Source organism: Melospiza georgiana, chromosome 6 (genome assembly GCF_028018845.1).
Source record: "Melospiza georgiana isolate bMelGeo1 chromosome 6, bMelGeo1.pri, whole genome shotgun sequence".
Lineage (NCBI taxonomy): Eukaryota > Metazoa > Chordata > Aves > Passeriformes > Passerellidae > Melospiza > Melospiza georgiana.
In genome coordinates this window covers 26899425-26915717 of record NC_080435.1, presented here as the reverse complement: position 1 = coordinate 26915717, position 16293 = coordinate 26899425, and the positions used below count along the sequence as shown (strand labels likewise).

The following is a 16293-nucleotide window of genomic DNA, read 5'->3' as shown; positions in this document are numbered from 1 at the left end:
GTGAGATAGCAGCCACAGGACACCTGAATCTTTCAGAGAAAGGGAATTTATTGCCCCATTATCAGAACAAATGAACTTCTTCCTGCCTTGCTCAGCCCTGAAGACACTGTCAGGATTCAGAGGAAGAAGTTGATACTGCCCAGACAGAATCCTGTGTTTGAATGGAATTTATGCATCATGGATGAGGTGTATGAATATGCAACAGGTTATTGCTTTTAAGGGTTAATGCTCTGCTAACGTGGCAGGCTTATTTTGCCCAGAAGAGGTACCTGGACTGTCCCTAACTCTTTGTTTCTATTGCCTCATAAATTCTAATTGCCCAAACTATTATTACTCAAATTATACTGCTATTTTTATAACCATTTTATTACTATTAAACTTTTAAAATTTTAAAAACAAGTGATTGGCATTTTTCACACACGAGAATGGGGGCAGGTGAAAAGAGACAGGCTTGGGGGCAGCTGTCCTCTTGCTCTCTGGCATTGGAAGAGAATGGCCAGGCTGTTGATCACTGCGAGGAGAACTCACCAGTACTGCTGGAGATCAGCTCTGAGGGACCAATTGCCACCTGCTTGTGTGCCCCAGGAATCCCGAACCTCGTGTGCCCCAGGAATGCTGAACCTCTCTTCTCCCTGCCCTGCTTGGAGCCAGGCAGCTGCTGTCCCGCTGTCCCCTGTCCTGGGGTGACATTGTGATGCTTGTATCCCCATTGGGGTGTTTTGTTTATGCTGGATATCATGTTCTGTGCCTTCAAGACTGGCTCTGAAGAGCAAATGTTTTGTTTTGGTTTTGCTCTCAGCCACTCCCCCACGGCTGGCGGAACACACAGACAGGGCAGTGCATTGTGCTGCTTTTGCTTTTTCCTTGGCTTTTTGCTTTGCTCTTGCTTCTGCTTTGCTCCTGCTCTTCGCTTCTGCTCATTAGTCAGTTTAGCTAAGCAGTCCAAATTTTTTCCTGGACTGTTTTTACTTTCTCTTTTTTGGACCTACTCGAGCCTGCTCCGCACTGGGCCCTGGGAACACCGCGAGTTTGCACCGTGTGGCCTAGTGGGGCCTACTCTGGGTAGCAGCTGCCCCAGTGCCAGAGGGAGTAATAACAGAGCAACCACCACCAAGAGAGACTTTCTGAATTTGTCATCTTTTCAGAGTGGTGAAAGTGTAATGTCATCCGGTATTGTTCCTTTTGTGTGCTGGGGGTGCTGTGCCTGTTAAATAAACAGGTTCTTTCCACTTGTCTCCAAGGGATCCTTCCCAAACCCGTTGGAGGGAAGGACTGTGTGGGTTTGTTTTTTGGAGAGGCCCCCTTTGGAGGCTTTCTCCCAAATTTGCCCTAAACCAGATCACCCTGCTGTTTGTCGGGTACTGCTGTGGGTTTCTGCACGCCGCAGCCACACCCTGAGCCTGGCCCACATGTCCCTGCAGTTCCACCTTCCACCAAACTGCTAATCCTCCTCGCCCACCAGCCCAAGATTCCTGCTCATTCCTGTGATAGATGAGTAATGCAATGATTGACTCTCACAATTAATGGACAAATATCATGTATACAGGTTAAGAAAGGTTTTATAGATTTATAGTTATGCTGTACCCCCTCGCACGACTATTAGGGGGCAGCTGGAGCTGGGACATCTGGGACGGCTGGCTTGTCATCACTATGGAACACCTGACCCCCAATCAGGATTTGAGGAAGAGATCTCCACCACCGGACAGTGAAGAAGGGGTTGATGGACAGAACTTTCGGAGGGGTTAAAGGGTTAAAAAGGGAAGACCTCCATTGTGAGGGGGCTGAGCACATGGCAGGGAAAAATCTTTTGCTCCCAGCACCATAACCTTTCTTCTTTATTCAGTCTTCTGTTGTACTTTTGATAAGGTTTAATAAACCTTCCTAAACTATGAAAAGTGAGTAGCTATTTCTCACATTCCTGCTGGCTGTGAACAACACAGGGGAGAGTGCCTGCAGTCAAGGAGACTGGTACTGGCTCCCTGGTTCTGTTTGTTGTTAAGGCCACAGTTCTTGTTTTGTTTTGTCTTGATATAGATACTAGTAAAGAACTGTAATTTCCTATTCTCATATCTTTGCCTGAGAGCCCCTTTAATTTCAAAATTATAGTAATTCGGAGGGAGGGAGGGGATTTGCATTCTCCATTCCAAGGGAGGCTTTCTGCCTTCCCTAGCAGACACACCTATCTTGTAAACGAAGACAGGTCAGAAGACACATTAAAGATTATCTCATTCCAACCCCCTTCCACTAGACCAGGTTACTCAAAGACTCATCCACCCTGGTTTCAAACATATCCAGGGACAAAGAGTCCATGATCTCTCTGGGCAACTTCTTCAGTGCCTCACCGCCCTTAAAGAATTTCTTCCAAATATCTAATTTAACCCTGCCTTTGTTCAGTTTAATGCCATTCCCTCTTGTTCTATCACTATACATCCTTGTGAAAAGTCCCTATCCAGCTCCATTTAGCCCTTTTTAGGTACTGAAAGGCTGCTCTAAGGTCTCCCTGAAGCTTTCTGTTCTCCAGGCTGACCACTGTGCTCAGTATTTCTGTAAAAAACTCTTCTTACTCTTTCTGGTTGATGAAAATCTCTCAGCAGAGTATAAAACCACTGTTGCTGATTTTCCTTTTGACTTGCACAATGTGAAGATGATCCTAAGATGAGTACTTCAGCTCTTCCACAACCCATCCTTTATTTATATTGTATCACTTCTACCTGTAAAGACTTTTTGTCCAGAGCTACCTACAAGCAGAACCATGCACTACTTAGCTGCTATGCCTCCTTCTCCTCAGGAAATCCCACACTTTATTGGATCACAGCATCACTGAGGGCAATTCCATGGTGTGGGGCAGAGGCTCCTTGCATGCAGGTGTGATTTTGGCATTGTTCTGAAATAATTTGGGAGGTAATCATTAAGTCATGCATTTAGCAATGACCTAAACCTTTGCTGGAAGTGCTTTTCTTGTATGACTGTATGAAAAGCCAGCATGGTTATTTTAAGCTATTATCACAGGGGCCATGGAACTTCACAAGGTGTACATCCCTTCATTTGCTGAAACACAGCAGCTGCTCTGTGGCACCCGCAGGTCACTTCCAGAGCCATACTGGCCAACTGCACAGCTCAGTTTTCTGAAGACAAACCTTTCACTAAGCAAGATCTGCTATCACATTTTCTATTTAGGATTGTCTTACAAAAAGAAAAAATTAATTCAAAGTCATCAATTTTTGTGAAAATGACAGTGGAAGAGAATGTGAAAAGGTCATTTTCACATAGTAGACCTACATCCTTGGTCTACTCCCTTATTATGGGCCTGTTTTCATTTACTCTGCTCATCTTTCATGCCATGCACACCTGCTCTCTCTGTTTGGGGCCCTACCAGTTTCTGAGGGGCAAAAATTGCTTCTGCCTTAATTAGCACCATGCAACTCAAGCTTGATTGCAACACAGACAAGGGCACTACTGTCCCACAAGGAATGATGAGCCCACAATGCATGGATTTAGCTGCCCTTTCTGTTGGATGCAATGTGATTCTTGAACCTCTCTAGTGGTGCTCTACATGGGTTAGCTATGTGAGATTGGGTTAACTTGGAATTTTAGTCTTTGATTGTGGTACCTGTTCTGGGGTGGACCAGGATTTCCCTTAAATGGCTAAGTCTAATAAGAGAAAGCATCAGCCCTTAACAGTTGGATTTGATGATATTAAAGGTCTTTCCATCCTAAATGACTCCATGATTCTAAATTAAGATCTGGCTACAATCTTAAGAAGGTTGCAGTTGAAATACTGAGTCTATTTTGTGAATTACCCTGCTGCCACAAACCTGTCAGCTCCAATGTGTCTGCAAAATCACACCTTGAGTATTTCTGTATGGAATGCAAGCCATGAAGCAAACAAACAAACAAACAACAAAAAATCAGAGGGGAAGGTAATGCTCAGGACATCTCAGCACAAATGACAGCAGAGCAGCTGTCTCTGTCAACTAACCATATTATTTAACCAGTGACTCTATACTGATCTGCTTCTTTTACTTGAGTCAGGCATTGTCTTCATTAATTACTCCCACTATTACACCTTTTTCCCCCATGTTTGCACAATGGGAAATGTAAACAGGATCCTTACCACCCCATAGGCGACAGTATCTGAGTACATTCTCATTTCTGGATACACGCTGACAAGATACCACCTAAAGGTCTTGCACTGGAGCTTTTTCCTTAGGGCCTTCCTCTCTGAAATATCACCAATATCAATTCCAGAGTCCTGCACAGGAAACAAAGGGCAGAAAAAGCCGTAGAGACATCAGTGATACACTTCTGTGTAAACTACACACTCAGAACCTCCCTCACTGCAGAATCGGAGAATAAACTGAGTTGGCAGGGACCCATCAGGATTATCGAGCCCAACCGCTGGCCCTGCAGAGCACCATCTCCAAGAGCCAAACATCATTTTGACTATGACAATAAACACATTTTTGTTGTGGAGTGCGTCTGTCACCCACACATACCCCAGAAGTGCCCCAGTTAAATATGATACAGTTCACCATGGCAGGGTCTCTTCCACAGTCTGCTTTGGTGAATGGCACTACTCCTGTTGACTCCAGTGGGGTTTAGATCCAGTTTCCAATGAATACAACTGATGTTCTCTAATTTCCTGGCACTTTCCAAATCCAAAAGGAATTGGCAGTAAGTAGCAAGTTGCCCTAGAAACATGGGCATTGCTGGTGTCCCACTGTGGCCTAATCAATAGTGTATGACACTTTCTGGCCATTTCTGAAGTCTGGATTACTGCTTGACTGTAAAATGGGAGCTCTGCTCACCTGTCTGAAATAGCACTTATTAAAGTTCTTTTGTAATGTAAAAAGAGAAGTTGTTATTTTTGTTAAAAGCAATTGCTGAATATTCTCTCCCATAATTTTTATTCTCTTTTACATTTCTGGCTAACCTAGTTTCTACTTTTCATACAAGCAGATCACAAAGCATCACTTTCATAAAGGCCCTGTATATAAAAATCAATAATTTATCACATCAAAATCACACAGCAGAAATTTTTAGAGATGGGTCTAAGTGCAAATATGTGGCTGCTCTTGACAGGAAGTAAAATGAGACATTTTGCTCCACGCTGTGCTCAATGAATTCTGCCTCAGAGCAAAACACAGGATAAATACATTTTCATAGGGAAATCTTATAATCTATCTCCTTAAACAACAGCCTTTACTGGGCCATGAAAACCCCAAAGATTTTGACAAGATTTTAAAAAAACATTGAAAGCACTGAATTTTCTTAGTTACACAAGAAAAAAGGAATCTGTATAAGTATCTATATTTCTGAGCTGCTGAAACAACCACTGCATCCCAAAGCACTGAATTAATGCTAATATGGAGCAACTATATTTTATTATGGAAGCATTTTCTAACTAAAGTAAAATCGACTTCTACTTTGGTAAAGAATGCTAAAAAGTAAGAAACAATGATCTGGCATTCACAAATTAGACATAACAATTTTAAAAATGGTGACTCCCCCTCTCAAGCCCTACATAATCCGTCAAACTTTATACAGAACTACTCCTAAAGTGGCAATTTTTTTCTGAATTTTGCAGCAAATTACTAAATAAAGAGGCTGTAGTGTGCTGAAAGACAATCAATGGATCTTGTGAACAAGATCCTGGGATCAAGTGCTAAACTGGTCCACTGCCTCCCAAATCCTTTCTCATGCAACCGTGAAGGCACCAGTGCCTGTTCCCTCACAGCTCACAGTATAAGAAAGAGCATTAAGGGCCTCAGTAATCACATCCTTTCATGCAGCTGGAGAAGAAAAATAGCTCACACGTAGCACACTGGCTTTATCACCACCAATAAGAGAGTGTGTTCCCCAAAGCTGAGAATATGATGGGGAAAAAAACCCAACAAACAAAACCAGAAGCACAGGCAGAACACATGCAAAGCACAGTTCCTGATTCTGGGACTTGAAGAACCTTTCCTCTGGGTTTCAAGTGCTTTTCTGAATCTATCCAAGTGTCAAGGATGCAGAAGTCACCATGGCAGCAGAGGTCTCCATTTGAAGCCCTCAGTACTTCAGAGAGAAGCTCACAGAGATCCCAAGAGGGCAGTCACAGCACAATGCAAAATGCACCTCACTCCTTCGGATTATTATTATTATTATTATTAGTAGTAGTAGTAGTAGTAGTAGCAGTAGTAGTAGTAGTAGTAGTAGTAGTAGTGCCCAAAGACTAAAACCTTTGGAAACATCTGATTTCTCAAAGATCTAGGAATTCTTCCATGGAAAAAATCAGGTCCCGTGTTTAACACTTTGGAATAACATATTTCATGGAAAGTCCTGACTATTGTAACTAAATACATTTCTATTACCTACATAGTCCATTACCAGTATTCATTAGCTTCCAGATAGAGAATTGCTCCTGTAATTGTCCAGCTGCAACTTAACTTGCGTCCTTTATTAATTTGTTCTCTAATTGCATTCAGATCTCAAATTTGCACAAGATTAAGCAACACCACCATCACCTCTGGATGAATATGATGCAAATCAGTGTATAGTGCTGTACATCCTTGTTAGCAAAAGGAATTTCTAAATTTTGTGTTAATGTTCTGTTTGCAAGTCAAAATATGAAAACTTGGATTAATCAATGAAGATTAACCAGTCTTCAAGAAAATAATTAACAATATGAAATAGAAACTGAAATGTAAATCTACCAGGCTATTCACAAATAAAATTCATTTGGGATTGCTTTGACCTAAAATAAGTAACCCTATCCTGTGCAGAAATGTCTTTATTCCTGTATGGACTTCTGTGCAACTATTCAAAACAGGGACATGTAGAGGAGAGTTTGGATTCCATGAACATGGAACTTTCAGAAAAGTCCTTTCCTATATCAGGTTATAGAGGATTTTTTTTCATGGTCATAGCAAATCATGTGACTAATGCTGCAACCTAAAACAGGACAATGACTTCCCCACTTTGCCAAAATTATCTAGTTTTAATCACAAGAGAAGCTTGTGCAAGAAGCTACTGAGAGCAGCTGAACCAACACCAGCTTTCATGTATTTAGCTGATTTTTTGTTTCTAACATTTTCTTCTAATTAAACTAAAGGAGAAGTACAGCATTTTATTTATTGACACAGAAATTGCAGCAAAAGCAGTTTCTCTGAACTGTTGTCAAATTAGAGATATTTTATTAAAGAAAAGCTAATCCGCCCTTTAATTTAAGTCCAGACTTTGCTTTTGCTGTAATGATGACAGCTGTACTAAGTTAAACTCCAAATTCAATAGAACCATGCTTCCCAGCTTCTAGGTGGAAACAATCACCCAGATTCTCAGTAAATACAGTCCCCTAGCTCTGAGCCCTTCAGCTCATCGCTGTTCACAGATTAAATACCATTGACTACAGAAATGAGGAACAGCTAAAATCAAACTGAACTCTGACGTTGGCCATCTGATATCATCTCTTCAATACAATGGACCAAGCAATACTCATCCATGGAAAAGAAATCAGGACAAACAGTCCAGTGGGGAGTCGCAGCAAGAATCTGCAACATGTCATGCCACCCACCAAGCCACCCTCGCTCTGATGTGAAATGCTTATCAGACACCCCACACTTGCAGCAATAGATGTCAACACCCCCTGGCAAATCTCTCCTCACAAATCTGATGGAATTATAGCTCTCTGTGATGGTAAATAGGAGACTAAAATTCAAATTAAGATGTGCAATGTAGATTTGATGGCTTTTCCCCACCGTATTTCTGCAGCTACTAGTTTAAAATATCCATGAAGAGTCATCAGTGAAGAGAATAAATTTGACAAGAAATTAATTTTTAAGGAACCTAAAGACAAAAAAAATATTCTAGAATAAGAGACAACAACAATTCACATATGTTTATATGAATTTGTGTACATATGGGTATATATCTTATGCCTGTATGTGAGACATAAATACATACATACATACAAATAAAACCCTACCAGAAAAAAATCAAAATTTAGGGTAGTAACTACTGTATTTGTGGGGTGCCCAGATGAAGGCAGGAATGATGAATCTGACTCCATGTTCTCAGAAGACTAATTTCTTATTTTATGATACTATATTATATTAAAGAATACTATACTAAACTATACTAAAGAATACATAAAGGATACTTACAGAAGGCTAAAAAGATAATAATGAAAACTCCTGACTCTTTCCAGAGCCCTGACACAGCTTGGCCCTGATTGGCCAAAGAGCCAAAACAACTCACATGAAACCAATGAAACAATCACCTGTGGGTAAACAATCTCCAAACACATTCCAAAGGAGCAAAATGCAGGAGAAGCAAATCAGATAATTATTGTTTTCCTTTTTCTCTGAGGCTTCTCAGCTTCCCAGGAGAAGAATCCTGGGCAAAGGGAATTTCAGAATATTCCAGAAAATATGACTGTGACAAGTAACCAAAAGGAAAAGGATCTAAAGCTAAAGCTCATATCTTTATGACTCACCTCCTGGGGTATGTTCCAGGCCATGTAGACATGGCTCTTAAACTCATCCATCCAGACCTCAGCCACTCTGAGCGCGTTCCTGCGGACGTGAGCAGTCAGATCCTCTGTGTACGGTTTATGCGCTCGTTCGATGTGGGCAATCCTGGAGCAAGGCAGAACCTCAACGCTTCCTCCACACTGCCACACCTAACGGGGAAAAAGAAAAGGACATTCTGCTAGTGGCAGCTCCCTACAGCACTGCTGGCCTCCAGCAAACACACTGCAATTTTTTTACTTCATTGTTAGTAAGGAGAATAACCACTCAAGACTTCTTGGACTACAAAGAGGTTGTGAGGGGAGGGTTATTACTTTGCCATACCATAAATTATTATTGCTACTTCACCTTACTACAGAGTTTCTACACTGCCAGTAGCCTCTCATTGCACTCTGCCTGGATCAATTCAGTTGTTTTCAGGATTATTAATAAAATTATTTATAGGGAATTCAAAATAATGACACCTGGTTCAAGTTTTAAGTCTTGCAAGACTTTTCCCTGAGGTTCTGCACAGTCCATACCAGACCATACATGCACCACTCAGAATCATAAACTAGGCAGGTTGTCATTGTAGGGAAACTAAGCTAACCGGCTTTTTAAGGCCACTGAAGTTTCAAGTCCCATGAAGATGAGGAACATAAATGCACCTTATACTTTACTTTAAACATGGTTGAGAAAGGACCAGATCTAGTCCTTCTGAGGAGAAATGAAGACCAAGAGTGCCTAATGAAAATGCTGTGTGAACAATTTAATTAGAAACTACTCTTATTATAGCTTCTTTATGTAGGTTACTCTACCTGCTCAATTAGATTTCAATTTTGCCCACTACCACAACTGAGCTAAAGTACACAATATTAATCATAATTACTGCTTTCATTTCTGATTTACTCTTTCTGCTTTCAACCAAAGAGAAAACCACTTTGGCAAACTTAAGAATCAGTGAAGTACATGAGTTATTTTACATAACAGCCCTTTTTCTGTGTATCTTGTATCATGTAAGCTTCCTAACAAGATCAAGGCAGCCCATTCATCATGGTTGAGTGGATGCTGCTCAGGTGAAAGACCAGATGTACCCAAACTGTTTGGTTCTGCTGAACAAGTACCTGGGTGTCCCAGAGGCAGATGTACTCACTGAGAAGTGACAGAGTTTGCCTTATGATAACTGCCAGCAGAAACTCCTGAGGCTTGGTACCTCATATGCTAAGAGAGCAAAACATGAGAGCAAGGGTGCTTCTTTCTTGTGCCTTCATCCATATTCTGGTCTCCCTCCTGGTGGCCAGAGATGTGGGCTGAAAAAACATTCTGTTCTGGAGCTGATCTCAGGCCCCTCAGATCTGTCCACCCTATAGGCATATGCTCTACTAAGGAGGCACTTTGTTCAGTCATTCATTTTATATATTTAGACATCTGGCTTGAATACAGCATTTAGGCATTTGGCAGCTCCTGAGACCAGAAAATGTGGCATGAATTCAGAATGTTTACAAAGCTTTTTTCTGAACTGGTGCCTAATTGCATTCAGCATATGCTGGGAGAAGAGATAGAGCCCAGGTTTTCAGAGCTCTGTGGAAAGGGAGCTAACCCATGAACCTGTTGTACAGTCAAAAAGGGAGATGAAAAGACTTCAGCACATCTCTGTGTCACCAGCCTGGAAGACCATTAGAGTAAATAAACATAACCATTATCAAAAGCAGGGCAAAACTGAGATGATCATAAATATTTAAAAATAAATATGCAACTGATCTGGCATAAAAATAAATAATCTGGAAACAAAATTGGTGTCCTGTCTTTCTAAATATCATATCAAGTGGGCAATCCAGTTTAACGATCTTACAAAAATTACAGTTTGTAAAACGTTTAATTATAAATGGTCCAGCTACACCTCCTAATAGAGATTAAATGTGAAGTACCACCAGACTGTGCTCACACAACGCCTGCTTTCAGTCCAAGTAGATTCTCAGTACAGCATGGACATCCAGCTATAAATTGTTTCAGAGTTACTCACTGTACACTGCCCAAATTAGTATCATAAAAGACAAGGAAGACGTAGAGATGGTCATAACTTAGCCCAGGACAGGGCAATTCACAATACACATGCACTGTGTACTCCGTCCTGCCTCTGCTCATTCCAACCAGGGATGGCCTTGAGCCAAGGCCAGCAAGGGAACACCAAATCTTTTGTGGGATTTTCAGAGCTAGGTCACAATGGTGTCTTGACAACAAGTTGAGCCAAAAAGTTCACAGTCTACAATAAGCTGAATTTCCAAGCAAATTTCTAGGAACTGAAATTTGGACGAGCAGTGTCATGTATAATTTCAGCATTGATTCAGTTATCAGGAAACTATGATTTGACTTAATAATGAAGTGAGATGTGTTCAAAAAACAACCTGATCAAGTCCTTAAGAGAGTTTGCAAATAAAAATTACCCACTACCTAAATAAACACCAACTAATCAATTCCAGTGGCCACTCCTTTCCTCCTTTCTCCCAGACACTGTCAGTCTTTGTTCTATTTTCAAAGAGTAATTAATTTCAATAAATTAATTAGCTATCAAAACAGAACTGCTAAGTTTCATTAAACAATTTAAAATCATATTATTTCCAGACAAAAATTTCCTAAAATGCACAAAAATTAGCTATAGCACTCAACAAAGAGCATGACCTTAGATACAGGCTATGAAACCTTGCTGAGTGGAAGCAGAGGCAATGCTTCAGAAAGGCAGAAAATACAATCCTGACATGCTCAGCTGGTCACATCTGGGACAAGCCAATGTCCTTTCTCCTTCCCACTGTTCTTTGCTAGTGGGATTACAGTCCAGCAAGAAATCTATTTTTTATCCAAATGTTCCATTGTATTTAAGGAGCGGTGAGTTAAAAAAAAAAAAAAAAAAAACGAAAAAAAACGAAAAAAAAAAAAAAAACCCCACACAATAGAAATGCAGGTAGCAGGCATTAAAGTAGGATTTTCAAATGAAATTATGCTCTTGTGGAATCTCATGGAAGTGAGGATTCCCAGCTGCCTAAAATATGTAAAATCTCCAGCCAAGGAATGAAGGGCTTTGCTATTCATACACTAAACACTACACTGAACTGCATGTATGAATACTAAACAATAAACATAATTAATTGCTACAAAACCCATCAGGTTTTCTTTTGAATTCTTCCCTGATTGTATTTTAAATAATGGAATTTCTTTCAGTTTCTTTCTCTTCTAGACCAAATGTCCACTTGAATCTGACCACTCCTACCTCCCCCCATCTCTTTCACTCATTTACATTAATCCCTAGTGCTCTAACTATTGTGTTGGAGCTATTGTGGACAGCTGGATGGTTTTTCAAGAGAAAAACCTTGAGGTGGCATAAATCTCACATGAGAAGTGCATAGAAAATACTAATTAATTACTCTCACCAAATACCTTTCAGTCAGATACAATTTTTATGTTTTTTTAAAAATTAGTATTTTAATACTAAGAAATACATTTTCTCAAAGACTCTACTCAGAGGGAAGCTGAGAAGCCTTTTAGAGTGGCCTGTTTTTAATCTAATAAAATTCCTGTAGACAAGAAGGAATAGCAACTGAGGAGTTAGTTCCTTGCAGCTTCACACACTTCCCCTGTGGATTTTGCAGCTATTTTTTGCTGTCATTAGCAATCTTTATTCAGGCTTTATCCACACTGAATAGCACCCTGCTAGTTTTCCTGTACTGCTATTTTGTTTGATGGCTATAAGCACATGCAAAAGTTAAAAATCAGTAGAGCTTTTTCAAATTATCACCCATGGCTATAGCGAGAAGTCTGAAGATAAGAAAACCATGTGTTTTGAAAGGCTTCAAAACCTTTTTCAAACCACATGGAATGGTTTGAAGTAAAATGTTATATTTCTGAGCATACTGTGGCTGCTATCAGTAATACTTAATGACTAACCTACTTCTACAAATTGCAAGGAAAACACTTGATTAATTTCCTAAACCATGGTTAAAAGGAAATTCAGCAACTTTATCTATTGCCCACAAAGATAATTTACCTATGAGAGGCAAGCAGTGGAAATTACCAGCAAAACTCTCAGTTTCCTGCCAAATCTTGAAATATGCATATGCAGTTGTAAAAAATCACTGTGACACAATAAATAGCAATTCACATGCCATGCTGTAAAAGCATCAATTGCAAAACTGTACCAGCAGGCCTCAGACTTTGCCTTAGAAAGTTTTGAAATGTGATCAGTGTGGTCAATGTATCTTTGGGAGTACTTTCCATGATTGCTGGAGTCCCAGATAGGCAAAACGTTTGCTTTACTCTGGAGGAATTTCCTGAGGTTCTGGTCCTGCTGGTTTACTTTGCAAAAACAGTCTTTCAGGAAAAGAACACAGCCATTGGAGTTTTCCTTCCAAAGAGCTCTGAGCCCACTTCAGTGCATTTTCAATGTTCCCTTCCAATGCAGCCTGAGAAAGGGCTCTTTATTCTTAAATTTCCTTAGGAGGTTCATATATTTGGTACGGCCCCAAGAAGGGCTTAGAGAGATTTCTCTTCTTGAAAACTTTCCTTGTTTCTTCATTGCTAACTAGCAAAATTCCATTAAAAAATTCTAGGTCCAAAGGGACAGTAGCAGTGCCAAGGTGAACACTTACAGAGCTGAAAGACTAAAATCAGCATAGCCCATGATCTAAACTAAGAAATCAAAGGATGACAGGGACATTAAATGAGTACAGAAAATCTACTGGAGGGGAGGTGAGGGGGAAAGGAGGGGAAAACTCTCTTTTGCATCTTCAGTTGTTGTGGCTTGTGGACAATCTGTCCACTCTAAGCACTTTATGCTGTTAATCTGCAGAATGTTTATTGGCACATTGTTATAACTGTGGCCCTAAATCTGTGAGTATTTCTGTTTACCAAGGTTAAAGCAGCACCTCAGAGTAAACAGAAAACAGGGGCTCCACACTGGGAGAGTCAGGAGAGCAACTTAAAAGCACGGAGAGGATACAGGTGGTGGCACAACAGCTGAGCTGTGAGCCCCCCTGTGTTGGAGAGGGACAGGACTGAGCATGGGGCAGTGCAGGGGGATGGCACAAGGGAGGCAGCCACAGGAGCAGGAACACACCAAGTGGCTTCTCAGAGCAACCTGTGAAGTCCTGAAAGCCCTATCAGCCCTCACTCACTCCCACCAGGCATCCCACAGCACTGCACAACCATGTGTCACTCACACTTTCTTACAAATACCCAAATCAATCTGCTAACAAGTTTTTTAAAGCAAATTCCATTCACATCTGGAAAACATCTTTCACTACATTATTTAGTAAATCCTCTCCAATTTCATTTAAATATATTTGAATTTGCATATTTAATGCAAACAGTTGCAACTCTGAAGTTGATCCCTTTCTCGATTATTTAATTTATACTTCATTATAAAATGATATAACACTTCTTCATTAGAAGTTTCTTTTTATCTCTTTAATCACTGAGTGTTCTTTTTATGTTCTAGAACCTTGATCTAATAACGAAACCAAAAACCTACAAGTCATCGAGCAGTTGATTAGCATGCACTGCATTCATTAAATTTACACAGAGCGTGCAGTTTCTCCAAGAGCTGATGTGACCTTGTTTGATACCATCACCTCATTTGGACTGCAAACAAAAACCTCTTAATAATTAAGTGATTTCTCAAAAAACTGAAGTAATTTCTAGCTTCTGTGAAGGTTGCAAACTACAAAATTAGAAGTACTCATTAAAGATGCCCCAAAGTTAAAAAAACAGTCAGTGTAAATTAATTACTACTGTGGATACAAACTAATTAGTTACCAGCATCTTTGAAAATATTTTTGGGAACAATTTATTGTAAAAACTTGCAAATCTTGTCATCCTTTGTAATTACCATTAATTGTTTACTGATAATCAGTATAATGAGCCTGATGTTTTACAGACAAGTATGAATAAGCTATTTTTATTTAATACCCTAATCATTTTGAATCGGCTTTTTTATTTTGGTATCTTGACAGATGACTGCAGAAAGGACAGAGAGAGCTGTCAGACACAAAGATCACTGAAATCAAGGTTCATATTTCTAGTTGCTATTAGTGGCTTTTCTATCACACCCTGGAAATTTTTGGATTGTCATGCACATTTGTTGGGTATCTGCCTCTGCAGAGCTAGAAACTATACCCACTGGATGGAATATGTTAATATTTATTTAGGTAATATCTCCACTGAATTCAGATAACCTTTACTAAATATATCTGATCATCACACAATCCTGTCATACTTTAAGATAAACTTATTTATTTCTATAGAAGAACAGCCTTTTTTCATAACCAAGCTGATAGTTTAATGTGAAACTCTAAGTAACCTACAAAAACAGCCCCCCATACACAATCTAAAAGGCTTTTTAAAAGAAAAATAAAAGACTTTAACATAACTAGAGCTAAATATGTAAATTATCCCTTAAATCTAACTTTTGAAGTCATCATTAATTGCCTCACAGGCCTCATTTTACATTAATTGTGCCTTCATAAACCACTCTCATTGAAAACCTAATACATGTAAAGATTCTTCCCAAATTAAATTGTCATTACTTTTCTTCCTCTTTTAGCTAATTGCTTCATTATGTACTTTTTAAATTGTTTTGTTCTGCAGGGATTAATTTTGCATGTATCTTCATGAGCTATGAAACTGTTACAGTGTGCTGTTAAACTGTGCATGGTGTGCTGCTGGTTTGAACTGCAGGAGCCACTCTCCACCTGTGTCACACCTGGGGTAACACATGCCAAGGGTCACTTATGGCCCCATTCAGTTCTCTTCCAAGCGTGTCCATCTCACTGCCAGGCACAGTAAATAACCCACACATCAATCACTATGTTGCCAAGTTTATGTTATCAACAGGAAGAAAAAGAAATCACTTTTTGTCTTAAAAAGCACAAAAGGAGACTGAAAAACAGGATTGCCACTGGTTTAGTATTCATGGAGCAATGTACTGTGCTGGCCATCTTTTATGGCTTTACCTTTCTCTCCTTACCACAGCTACACTTAGCCTGATCAGTCTCATTAATCTTGCACTGTGTCTAAAGACCTGACCATAGAATACAACATGGGGCTGGGAGGGACCCATAAGGATCATCAAAGTTCAATTACTGGCCCTGCACAGGACACCACAAGAGTCACACCACGTGTCTGAGAGCATTGTCCAAACACTTTCTCAGCTCTGTCAGGCTTGGTGTGGTGACCACTTCCCTGGGGAGCCTGTTCCAGTGCCCAGCCACCCTCTGTTGTCATGGTTATATTTTATGAAAAATCCCTTTGCCAGGATTTTCTCCTGAGAAGCTGCAACGCCTCAGAAAAGAAATGTAAACAATAATTATCTGATTGCTTGGAATGGTCTGGAGGTTGCTCACCAACAGGTGCATCTTTGATAGGTTCCATGTGAATTGTTTTTACTTAATGACCAATCCCAGTCCAGCTGTCAAGACTCTAGTCAGTCATGCGTTTTTTATTATTCATTCTTTGCTTGCATTCTGATGTCTTCTTTCTCTTTCTTTAGTATCGTTTTAATATAGCATTTTCATATCATATAACATCATATCATAATATAATAAATCAGCCTTCTAAAATATATAAAGTCAGATTAATCTCTCACCTCATCCTGGAAACCCTCACACCAACACCACAACAATTAATAACCACCCTCTGTGAAGAATCTTTTCCTAATATCTGAACTAAACCTCCCCTGACTCAGCTTCAGGCCATTCCCTTGGGTTCTCATGCTGGTCAGAGGAGAGGTCAGGCCTGCTCCTCCTCTTCCTCTCAC

The 16293-nt window shown here is 40.0% G+C and overlaps 1 protein-coding gene across 2 annotated transcripts in view; it reads right to left on the bottom strand.

Moving 5' to 3' along the window:
* The window catches only part of GALNT18 (polypeptide N-acetylgalactosaminyltransferase 18), a 215019-nt gene that overhangs the window by 49675 nt on the left and 149051 nt on the right, over positions 1 to 16293 (bottom strand). For both annotated transcript variants that reach the window (XM_058026636.1, XM_058026635.1), the window contains exons 8-9: positions 8477 to 8662; positions 4115 to 4252 (exon numbers count right to left, since the gene is read on the bottom strand). In XM_058026636.1, coding sequence (XP_057882619.1) covers positions 4115 to 4252; positions 8477 to 8662 — 324 coding nt within the window. The remainder of the gene's footprint in view (positions 1 to 4114; positions 4253 to 8476; positions 8663 to 16293) is intronic.